The 12,218-nt window shown below is 43.3% G+C and overlaps 1 protein-coding gene across 1 annotated transcript in view; it reads right to left on the bottom strand.

Annotated features, from left to right (window-relative positions):
• The window catches only part of ZDHHC17 (zDHHC palmitoyltransferase 17), a 48,272-nt gene extending 37,373 nt beyond the window's left edge, over nt 1-10,899 (bottom strand). Inside the window, exon 1 of the mRNA XM_083400477.1 lies at nt 10,619-10,899. Coding sequence (XP_083256603.1) covers nt 10,619-10,681 — 63 coding nt within the window. The 5' untranslated portion in view covers nt 10,682-10,899. The remainder of the gene's footprint in view (nt 1-10,618) is intronic.
• Nucleotides 10,900-12,218: the final 1,319 nt, after the last annotated feature.

Genomic DNA, 12,218 nt, shown 5'->3' with positions numbered 1-12,218 from the left:
GTCACACGTCTGTGACTTTTCAGTTTGTCCTAATAAAGATACTGTCTAACTCTAGATTTTGGAATTTATTCTCATAGACCAACACAACTAGCTTTAATTTTTCAATGTAGATTTTAGGAAACCATTTTGGTTTGCTTGAAATAATTGATAACTAATTTAAAACACCTACTATTAGGAGGAAGGAAATACAGTTACACAGCAGACACAGAATATCTTCATCTTTTGCCTTTTGCCAAAGCTTTCCAAACTTCCAAGCTTTCTACGTAATGGAACCCTTCAACAAATTTGGAAACCACAACCAATGCCAGTGATGAATTCACAAAATGGACTGATGGAAAAGATTCTACAGCATTCTATTAGCCACCCCTAATTTAGGGAAAGTTGTGAACAGAAAAATGGGCCAATTCCTACACATAATGGGGATTTAGTATAAGCCACTGCTTCCCTTATATGCACGCTTCAGTAAGATAACCCAGCTTCTGCTGCTACTGGATAATTTAGAAGGGTGCCTGGCAGTTGAATTATTTGGCAAGAATCTCTTCATTTCAAACCCAATTATATATGATAACCAATCCTTCAGGATAAGAAATCCATCTAATGTCTAGTAACAAATATTCAAATTCAGTTGGAAGAAGCTGCAAAATGTACAGCAGACAGTATATTGCAAGTACTAAAGGAACATCTTGATTCCACCTCCTAAGGAAATGGAAAAACACTGCATCATTGCTTTTATTTTTCTATCCAGAGCACCAAGAATAACTCAATCTACTATAATTCCAAGATCTTCTTTCCCTTGCTGGTGACCACAAAAAGTGACACTAATCAATACATTATTGCATTCAGTCTATTAAAGATGAGACGCCACTAGGCAGAGTTGTGGCTACTACCTTTCTAACAGTATAGCAGCTGCGTATGTAAACTCATCCTCCTCTTCCAGTGCATCGGATGCCCAGAGAAGAGCTACCATAACTAGCACATCCCAAACTCTTCCAACAAAGTCGGGTGTGTGGGAAAGAGTACAGAGCACACTGAGCTGAGGAGCTCTCACAGTCACCATCAATGCGTGTTGGAGTAGAAGTGAAAAGAAGAGGAAGGAAAGGCTTGCCCTGGCCAGCTACGGCTAGGAAGGTGCTAAGCATGCAAGCACCCTGCCTTCTTGTAGTCGTACCTTGGAAGCCGAACGGAATCTGTTCCGGAAGTCCATTCGACTTCCAAAACATTCAATTTCCAAGGCACTTTCCGATTGGAAGCCGTGGAAGCCCCACCGGACATTCGGCTTCCAAAAGAATGCTCGCAAACCGGAACACTCACTTCCGGGTTTGTGGAGTTCAGGAGACAAAACGTTTGACTGCTAAGGTGTTTGTCAACCAAGGTATGACTGTATCTTCCCAAAGTCCAAAAACAGTGAGGTGGAATCAAAACTGATATGTACATCAATCAAAATGGAAGGTAGTTGTATGCAAATATGTGGAAAAGTCAGCCAGACTGCAAGCAGGAAACAGTGGCTCAGTTTGCATGTCATTATGAAATAAAGTTAATCATTTATTAGGAATGCGCTGATTTCACCTGCTTTGCTCCTCCTCACTAGCATGACAAACAAACCACAATTTTTGGCTTAGCGTTACATCTGATTCAAAGATTGTGGCTTGTTTTGCTCAAATAATAATTTCTTGCGTATTTAGTAAAATCCACAAACTTCTTTTTTAACACAATTACAGTTTAATGTGACATTTGAACAAAGCCAGTAGTTAAGAGTTTTGTTTTAGCTAACAAAGTTAATGTTAAGACAGGCTTGCACAACCTCAGCCCTCCAGATGTTTTTGGCCTACAACTCCCATGATCCCTAGCTAGCAGGACCAGTTGTCAGGGATGATGGGAATTGTAGTCTTAAAACATTTGGAGGGCCGAGATTGAGGAAGCCTGTGTTAAGACTTTCAAATACACCCCTTTTAATTATAATTATTTATTTGGAGGTTTTTTATTGTTAGTCAATGTTCTGTTAGAAATGTTCTGAGGCCTATTTGGTTATTGGGTGAGATACAAATATAATAGTGCATTGTATCTGCTAGAGAAAGGTCACCACTGGAAAGCACTTCAGCTTGGGTAAGTCAGGGCACCTGTCCCCCCCCCCCCATTCCCCGTATTAACTGCAGAGTACGCTGCACCAGAAAAAAGCTTTTCATAAAAACTGAGACACACTCTTCAACAATATGGAATACAGTAGAGAAAGGTGCAGTAGATGTGGCCAGTGGTGGCGGTGGAGGCAGAGATCAGTGAAAATTGGATGGCATGCACTGCATAAGCAATTTCCACTAGTGCAAAGCCACAATGGATGTAACCCAATTGGCTACAGTTCAGTGGCCAATCACATGCTTTGCAAGCAAAAGATCTCAGGTTTAATCCCTGGCCTAGAATCTCCATGTAAAGTTGGGGAAATATTTCTGTCTGATGGACCAGTGGTCTGACTTGGTATAAGGCAGCTTCTTATATCCCAAACCCAATATACTGACTCGAACAATGTACTCCAATGCTTTGCTGTGGTTGTGCACAAGTTATTACTCTTGCTACCAATTATCTTTGTTTAACTAACAATTGTTTTCAGTTTGATTTCAGTTATTTATTAGTTTACAAACTTGGCCAATTATTTTGAAAGATGGAATATGCTATTAAAAAATAACTGACTACATGCGTGTAACATGGGCAAAAGGACTTCAGACTGATATTCTGTGAGTGCTAGCTTTGCATAGAGAAGAGAATAGAGATCCTTAGGCTGTTTTCTCTGCAGGAGAAAGTGTGTGCCATTATAAATATAAAAACTAAATCGCTAACTGCAGAAACAAGAAGCACAATGTTTGAAACAATTTGTGAAAGCAAACAGCACTAACAAATTGCATTTTTTTCAAAAATATTCAAAAATAGTTCTCATAAACTAATAGAAAACAACAGGGGAATTTTATTCAGCAAGAATCAGTCATTTAACTAACTGATTAATCCTGCACATTCTCCAATATGCTTATGCTGTTTTTACATAACAAAGGGATGGACAGATGCATGACCAGAGCTTTTAATCCAAACACTGCATTTGGAGGTCAGAAAGATCATGTGATTTCATGCACAGCTGGCATGGAATAAGCTGTCACTTTTTTTTTTAATGGACCATTCAGATTAGTTAAATTTTACTCATTCAAGCTGAAATACACATGCATTAAAAACAATGGGAGATTTTCCTCTATCAACTTCACCAGTCCATAGAATCTGCTGTGTTAATCTATGTTTTTTTTAAGAAGTATTAAAAGAGTCAAGTGTTCTTGTCAAACTGTTCTTCTATACTTACATAACATCTTTAAACATTTGTTTACTGAGAACACCTCTTTAACAGCATATGGATTTAGTTAAATTTCTAAAATAGCATTTGTTCATGTAGCATAAATTTCAATGGGGGAAATATATCAAAGACTTTACAAAAAACCTGGGTATAATAGAATCTACAGTTAAGCATACTTAAATCCTGTTGATTTCAGTAAGATTTACACGTGCTCAACTACTGTATGTAGAGTATTATTACCATTCTCAAACTTGAGTCTTTAGCTACTGTTTAACTACAACTCCCATCATCCCTAGCTAGCAAGACCAGCGGTCACGGAGAGTGGAGTGGAGACCTAACTACAAGTGGAGTCGAGATCCAAGTTTGAGAAACGTTGTCCTATTCCATTGCCCCACCAGAACCACCCCAATCTCTACTGTAGGTCTTCAGAAATGGGATGCAGTGGGGTTGGAAAGCGCGAAAAGTTATGAAGCAGCTACACAACTAGAAAAGGAAGTTGGGGGACATGGAAGAGACACGTGTATTAAAGAGCAGGGTTCTTCCATCTCTACACACACCACACAAAATTACAAGCAGTATCACACAGTCTTTAATATGCCACAGGAAACACAAAGAGCTATGTGAAGAATTAGAACAGCTGCTAGTGCTGTTTCACAGCCATTTGCACACAAAGAGTTCCTGGTACATTCATGCAGGTAAATTATCCAGCAATTCTTTTGATTCCACTTGAGCAGCAGCCTGCACACATGGAAAAACCTATTTGGGTTTTAGTTTCACTTTTCTAGTTCAACACACAGGAACAGCTTTGGATCCAATCCTCTGTTGTTTTCGTTGCAATAGAAAACCTGACCGCTATTCTAGCATTCATCACATTTTCTTTAAATCAGTGCAGCCTATTTTGACATAAAAGCAAATGTCCAGCAGGGAACAATGGAAAGGAGACCACTGAAAAACTTTATGGCATGCACCAATGTTTTGTGCACATAGGGTAATGAATGTCTTACAAGCCAACTCTTAATAATTTCTGCTTCAGAAAATATACACTAGAGATGACGCACAGTAACTCTTAACGGAATTAAACAGTACTTTGCAGGGATAGTTCTTACACTGCAGACATGGGCTGGAGCTACCAAGTTTAGACACAGGATCTTAGTCACATTTGTTAAATAAATACAAGTGTTTATCAAGACTACTTGCTATCTCATGAACCATGTTTGAAGTTGTTTGTATAACAAAATAGTATGAATATCATATGTGCTAACACCAGCTCCCTCAGCCAATAAAGAATGATGAGCCCCACAACCCCAGAGTCGGTCATGACTGGACCTAATGGTCAGAGGTCCCTTTACCTTTACCTTTTAATGATACTCAGTGCCGTCGTATCTCAGGTGAGACCTAAACCAGGGTCCAGATGTAGAAATGGACTGGATCCTGGCAAGACTATGGGTGGGTGGATTCCAATCTAGGAGTTGGGTAATGAAACCAACCTATTTTAGATGGGGTTGCACTCCCTGCAAAGGATTGTAAATGTCATTTGAGAGTACACCGTGACTCTTCTTTGTTCATAGGAGTCCAGGTGGATATGGTGACTAGGAGTGCCTTCTACTGGATTTGGCTGATATATCAAATGCTCCAAGTCTTGGATAAGGACAGCCTGGCTTCTGTGACCTATGCACTGGTAACTTCTAGACTGGATTACTATAATGCCCTCAATGCAAAGTTCCCTTTGAGGTTGATTTGGAAGCTCCAGTTGGTGCAGGATGCTGCAGTAAGGTTACTTGGTGGAGCATCCTACTGTGCACATACTGTACCACTCATTAAGCAGTTGCAGTGACTGTCAATGAACTACTGGGTCAACTTCAAGGTTTTGGTTTTAACCTACAAAGCTCTGAAAAATACCTGCAGGAGCCCTACTACCCTGCTTAAGCACTGTGCTCAACTGCAGAGGCCTTCTTTATTTTTTTAGAAGGCTGCTCAAGATTTATTAGTTTCCATCAGACAAGTACAAAACAAGAATTAAGTGTTAATAAGGCTTTGTTGGGTGGAGAGAGAGGGGAGAAGCTGCACTGACAAAAAACAAAGTTGTAGAAAAGGATGGTACAGAAGATTTCTCTCTCCCCCCCCTTGTTGCCATTTTTGCTTTTATAAAAACCTATGTCTAAGAAGTACTCAAAGCAGCCTGCTCTACTCTACAGGAAGGGGGAGTGGAAAATGAGTTCTGCTTCCTAGTGCTCAAGTCAGAAGCTTCCAGCCAGGGAGTGTCAGTCTCCTCATGCAGGGGAAACTGTATTCGGATTGATGGGCTCACTGGCGTAGCACTTCCACATCTCATCCTGAGCCAGGCCACATGTAATCATGCAGTTTGCCACCTTTAAAGTTCCTGGGTTCTCTGGGGATTCCGACACAGCTGTCATGACTCAGTGGGTCATCTTTCCAAAGAAGAAGCTGGCCCACCAGTGCCCAGGGTCAGACTTGGGGAGACCTGGATGGTGAGGGATGTCTTCCCCATATTCAGCACTTCCACAGGAGCTGTTGCTAGAAGTGGAACCCAGACGCCTTTGGTAGCAGTCATGGGTTGCCACAAGGCAGCCGCTTGGTGGTACTGCTGCTATGTTTCTTTGTTCTTGTGTAGGTTGTAAACCCTTTAAGACTTAACGCTGCGCTCAGCAAAATCCTAGCCGTTTCAGACCACAGGTGACCTGGCGGGGGGGGGGGGGGACTAGGTGATGGAGCCCATTTGCAAAGGAGATAGTAGGAGTACACTCCACGCAGACCCAAAAACACCGAGGCGTATATGGATTTCAGAGGCCCTCTTTGTTGTGCCACAATCTTGTTTAGTGACAACTAGTGTCCGCCATAGCTGCCCACTTCCTATAGAATTACTTCTTTATGGAGCTCCAATAAGCACAAAATGCTAAATATATTTCTGTATTTCTTAAAAATACACCTGCACACTCAAGGCTCTTCTGATGTTTAATGTCAAGAATTAATTAATGGTGTGGGACTTTTACATTCTAGCTAATCCACAGCACAGAGTTTGGTCTTCCATGTTACTGACCCAAAAGTAAGAGTCACTCAATTTTGCACTTTTTAGGGTGTTTAAAAATGTCCAAACTTATGTTTTAATTCTGCATTTAAGAATGTGTGCATTTATTTTGTGTCAGTTACTACTGACACAAGCGCTACTACAGTCAATCATGATCACGTACCACCTGGAGGTTAATAAAAAGTGTTATGCTGATATCAGCTGAGACCCACTCCTTCCATTAAAACCTCTACTCACAGTTCCATTTATTTGGCAGTCTCACACCATCTCTGTGTCTACAGACCATATGCTCCATCTCTATAATTACCTCTGAAGTTGTGAGACTGGAACAAAATATTCTTATCTGCCTCTGCCAGGTCTCATACCAGAAAAAGCAATGAAAGAGCCCTGCTGGATCAAACCATACCCCTAACCAGTCCAACACTCTGTTTTATAGGAGCCAACTATGGGAAGCCTGCAAGCAAGACCCAAGTGGAGCAGTACTCTCCCCACTTGTGATGCCCAGCAAATGGCATCAGGTACAGTGCCTCTGACTGTGGAGGTAGAACACAGCCATCATGACTAACAGTTATTAATAGATCAATCCACCATAAATTTGTCTAATCCTTTATTAAATCCATTCAAGTTGATGGCCATCACTTAATCTTTGGGGAACAAGATCTAGAAGTAAACTATGTGCAGAGCGAAAAAGTATTTTCTTTTGTCTGTGCTGAATCTTTCAACATTCAGCTTTTCTTGGGTGGCCACCAGTAGCATCTCTCCTACATAAAGAAAATACCTTAAGAAACCATGTTTTGGAAAAAGCTGAGGATATACACTTTAACTTACAGCAGCAATCTAGAGAATGTTAAACATCTCATGAACTCAATCACACTCTTGATCAGCCTCAACTTAGAATCAGAACCACACACTATAAGAAGACTACTTAAATCAACCATCAGTTCCAGCTCTGCCATCTCTGTTAAGTTTTAGTTTGATCTAAAAAAGACCAGGAATTGTTGAGAATGTTCAGATCCAGCCCCTCCTCTCTCCACCTGCTTCCCCATTATCTTAGTTTCCCTTTAACATTTCCTTATTATATATCCATCATTAAAATGATTTAAAAAGGTAGGTAAAGGTACCCCTGCCCATACGGGCCAGTCTTGACAGACTCTAGGGTTGTGCGCCCATCTCACTCAAGAGGCCGGGGGCCAGCGCTGTCCGGAGACACTTCCGGGTCACGTGGCCAGCGTGACATCGCTGCTCTGGCGAGCCAGAGCCGCACACGGAACACCGTTTACCTTCCCGCTAGTAAGCGGTCCCTATTCATCTACTTGCCCCCGGGGGTGCTTTCGAACTGCTAGGTTGGCAGGCGCTGGGACCGAGCAATGGGAGCGCACCCCGCCGCGGGGATTCGAACTGCCGACCTTTCGATCGGCAAGCCCTAGGCACTGAGGCTTTTACCCACAGCGCCACCCGTGTCCCTTAAAATGATTTAGCTATCATTAAAAGGTTAATCAACATTCAATGACCGGATAGCCTTTAAATGTATCGTATGTGGCTTTCTCAACAAAAGACTACTTGTAGTGGAGCATGAAAATAACTACACAGAAAAAGTATTATGGCTTTCATTAATTGTAGAGACTTAACTACACCATGCATGGACATCGCTGAGAACACAGGCCCAGATACAACAATCAAAAATTGTCTTCTTTTTCCCATTTTCTTTTTTGACATTCAGTGAATGTGATTGGGGATCATGCTAAACCACAGTTTAGCATCATGGGAATGAGCTGTAGTGAGCCTTAGACTCAAGGCAGCAATTCTTCTGAATATCAGCTGCTGGAAACCACAAAAGAGGAGAGTGCTCTTGTACTTGAATCCTGATTGCAGGTTTCCCACAGGCAGTCACTATGAGAACAGAATACTGAACTAGATGGGCCATTGGCCTGATCCAGCAGGGTCTTCTTATGTTCTTACATGTTCCATCATTCCCATTCTTCCTCTGGTATAGCTGCATCAAGTTTGGAAGCTTTTGCTTCTTTTTTTATTTAACCACAGTTTGTTGTAGTGTACAAACTAACGAACAGTGATTAATGTTAACTCTTTGTCTGAAACAAGCTAACATCCAACACAGTTCATTGGCTCATTTTCATGTTGGCACTCTCACTGGCAAAGTTCCCAACTAGTGGATTGTATTGATGTTTCTAGAGGTGCTGGGCACATATCTGCTATTTATATGCCATTTTAAAATTTTCTTATTGTGTTTCACCCACCCGCTTCCAGGGCTGACTATACACAGACTATAGGGGTGATTACACTAGTACAGTGGTGATCTCCCCAGCTCCCCTCCCCAATTGGAGTATAGGATTGCTATGTAAAATACTCCCAAGTGTATGGCATTTTCTTAGCCATGTCTTGCTATTATTTTACTTGTTTTTACCATAAATATTTTATTGTGTACATTCAATTACATTATTTTCACTGATGAAATCAAAAGGAAGGAAAAGGATTATTAAATTTAAGATACAGCCTTAGACAAATCCTCAATAAGTTGACTAAGAAAAATACCATCTGCTCAGTAAAAAAACAAACCCAAACACCCCCCGATATTTGGCACACCTTTTAGTCACATAATATTTCATAATTAACCAAAGCATGTCCTTCATTATACTATGCAGGAAGCAGCTATAAAACTAAAAAAAAAATGGCCTTCAAGACCATTTATTATAGGGCTTCAGCCCTATAAAGTGATTAGATTTTGAGTACTAGAATATTGACAAGTTAACGTTTCAAAATAAGATGACTACCAAAGGATTTTCTTGGCACAGGTTATCTCTGCTACTGTTCCACCACCAGCATCTAAACAGCAAAATATAATATGTCCCTGCTATACTGGACGACTAGTCTTTCTGGGACAGGAAAGACTGGATTTTTATAATGTAGAAGACTTTATAAATCTTCAAAAGAAAGGTAAACACAATGGACAGAGAAACAGTTGGAATTTGTTTTTTGTTTTTAAGTGCACTGGCATTTTTAAGTACACTGGCAGGTAACTGACAGCTAAGGCACCTATTAATGACAACATAGAGCACTATTCATTAGGTGCCCATAACACCACTGCAGTCATCTTCCTGATAGTCACGCTTATGAGAGTAGAAAAGAAATTGGTGTTTCCCAGCAACTGATTGCCTGGAAGCCAGTAAATCTTACAAAGAAGTCTATTCTTTGTAAGTCTGTAGCTAATTAGTCTGTAACTAATGCAACTTCCAGAAACCGTGTTAATCTGTCAGAGAGAAAAACATAACTTTAACACCTTTAAAAACTAACAAATATACAGTGTGAGTTCTTTAAAAGAGGCACCGTGGATACAGAGTACACATGTTCCACCAGGCCTCTTTTAAAACACTCACCCTGTATTATGTCCTAAAAATCAACAAATACATCACGCCTTTAAAAAATGAACAAAAGTTTATCCCATAATAGCTACCACACTCTTTGTTGTTCCCCTAATTTATAGGACCAAGCTGTAAGCCACAATAGGCCCCAAACTCTACAGTGAAAAGGGGGAAAGGAGATCAATGACCCCACAAGACCAGAGAGAGTATTGCTCTTGTTTAAATCTAGCTCTGAATCCTTTTACCCAAACAGGCAGAGAACAGCCAAACCAGAAAGCTGCCCTGAGGGCCCCTAAATTGTGCAATTGCGCGCTTGGGCCATTAGCAGGTTCAAAAGCCTTCTTCAGCGTTTAACTAGAGGAGTATGATACTTCTCTCTTGAGGTTTTTGAGACTCAGGACACCCCCCCCTTTTTTTTTTCAAGTAAACTCAGGGCACCTGCAGTTCCTCGCTCCTTTATGTGTGATTAAGGGAAAGCGGTTCATTGGGTACGGATTGCCCAGGAGGACACCCCAAATATCCTTGTGAGGGAATCAGAATTAACGAAAGCGGGGCGACAGGGCAAAGCCTCGTCCTCTACCTACCCACCCCTGCGGGCACTGGGGAGCTTGCCTGCCCAGCCTGTTCCCTTCCCCTCCCCGCAGCCCAGCCAAGGCGCACCCGCCGCCGCCGCTACTCCCTCCCAGACAATCCTGCCCGCGCCTCCGGGCCAACCTCCGCCCCCGCCTGGGAAAGGAGTGCCAAGAGGAGGGCGGAGGCCTCCGCTGCCGCCGCCACTTTCCGCTCCTCCTCCTCCCTCTCGCCGCCACCCAGCTTCTTCTCCAGGCTGACGGGGTTGCGAGGGAGGCCTTAAAGCCAGCAGGGCCTCACCTCAGGGTGCAGGATAGGGACGCAGCCCGCTTCTTTCTCGTACTCCTCCAGAGGCGCCGCCATCTTGGTGCGAACGCGCCGCCCGCTGCATGCCGGGTAACGCGCTCCCTCGCGACCTCGCTCCTGCTCTCTCGCGCTCTGCGCCGGTGGAAGCGGGGGGGGGGGGGGGAGAGCGGATGGGCCGCCAGACGGGGAGAGCCGAGGCGCGAGAGAGGAAGCGAACGCTCTCCAGTAGTAGCCGCTCGGCCCCGCTCGCGCCTGTGCTTTTGCTGCGCGTGGATTCCAGATAGGGCCCTAGATTGGGGGGGGGGGGGGAAGGCCGCCTAGGTCTACCCACGTCACGCAAAGCAAATGACAGCGGCCCATAAGTAGAGGGGGGAAAGGTAGACTTCAGAAAGTGCCTTGCGTGGGTACCCCCGAAGCCAGGATGTCCCACACGCAGGTCATGCAAGCGAGTCAAGCCATGTCAGTGGGAGCAAAGAGTTGGGGCTTCCAACAGAGTTGACCCAACAGCAAGTTTTGGCACTTTTTAAGGTGTTTAAAAATGTCCGGCCTTACGTTTTAATTCTGCATTTAAAGAATGTGTGCGTTTCTTCAGTGTCAGTGACTGTGCTGTTACAGTCAATCATGATCACGTACTGCCTAGAAGTTAGTAATTGTTATCCCGATGTCAGATGAGACCCACTCCTTCCATTAAAACCTCTACTCACAGATCCATTTACTTGGCAGTCTCACTTGGCAGCTCCCGCCCCCGCAGCTGTAATATGCAGACCTGCTCTGTTACTTTTGCCTTCTTTTCTCCATCTGGCAGGTTCTCTGTGGGCTATCTCTAGACTTAGCCCTGTAAGGCTTTGCCCCCAGTTGCCTTCTTTTTCTGCCTGCCACCACCACAACCCCCCGACCTAGGGCTAGGCAAAAATCCTTTATGTAAAACTCCCCTGCTTCTATAGCCTAGTTTATTCACTGGACAAACCAGATCTGGAACATTTCATTGCCTTGTCTTCTGTCCTCATACACAGCTGTGTTTCTGAATAGGCTTTTACCCATAAATGCTTGAGTCAGGAGGATAGCCAGGCCATTTCTAGTGCACAAGAGAAACTCTGCCTCGGATTCAAGACATAGGGGGAAAGAAAACACTTGTCACATATATGAGTGCAATGCAACACACAACCATTGTGTTATATGCTTCAAGTGCCATGGGAGTTGCTGCTCCCTACAGGGAGGCTAAGCTGCTGCTCTCCAAATGTTTGGCTAGAACACCCATCATCTACATCCATGCTGGCTGGGGCTGATGGGAATTGGAGTCCAACAACACCTGAAGATTCCCTAAGAACATATAACAACATAATAAGAGCCTGCTGAATCAGACCTATGCATCTCATTTCTTGCATCCTGTTCTAACAGTGACCACTCAGATGCCTGTGGGAAACCAGCAAACAGGACCTAGAGTACTCTCCCCTCCTGTGGTTTTCAGCAACTGGTATTTAGCAGCATACTACCTCGTATTGGGACGCGGGTGGCGCTGTGGGTTAAACCACAGAGCCTAGGACTTGCTGATCAGAAGGTCGGCGGTTCAAATCCCCACGACGGGGTGAGCTCC

The sequence above is a fragment of the Podarcis tiliguerta genome, assembly GCF_965153285.1.
Source record: "Podarcis tiliguerta genome assembly, chromosome: 10".
NCBI classification, from domain to species: domain Eukaryota; kingdom Metazoa; phylum Chordata; class Lepidosauria; order Squamata; family Lacertidae; genus Podarcis; species Podarcis tiliguerta.
This window is presented reverse-complemented; position numbering and strand designations above follow the sequence as displayed.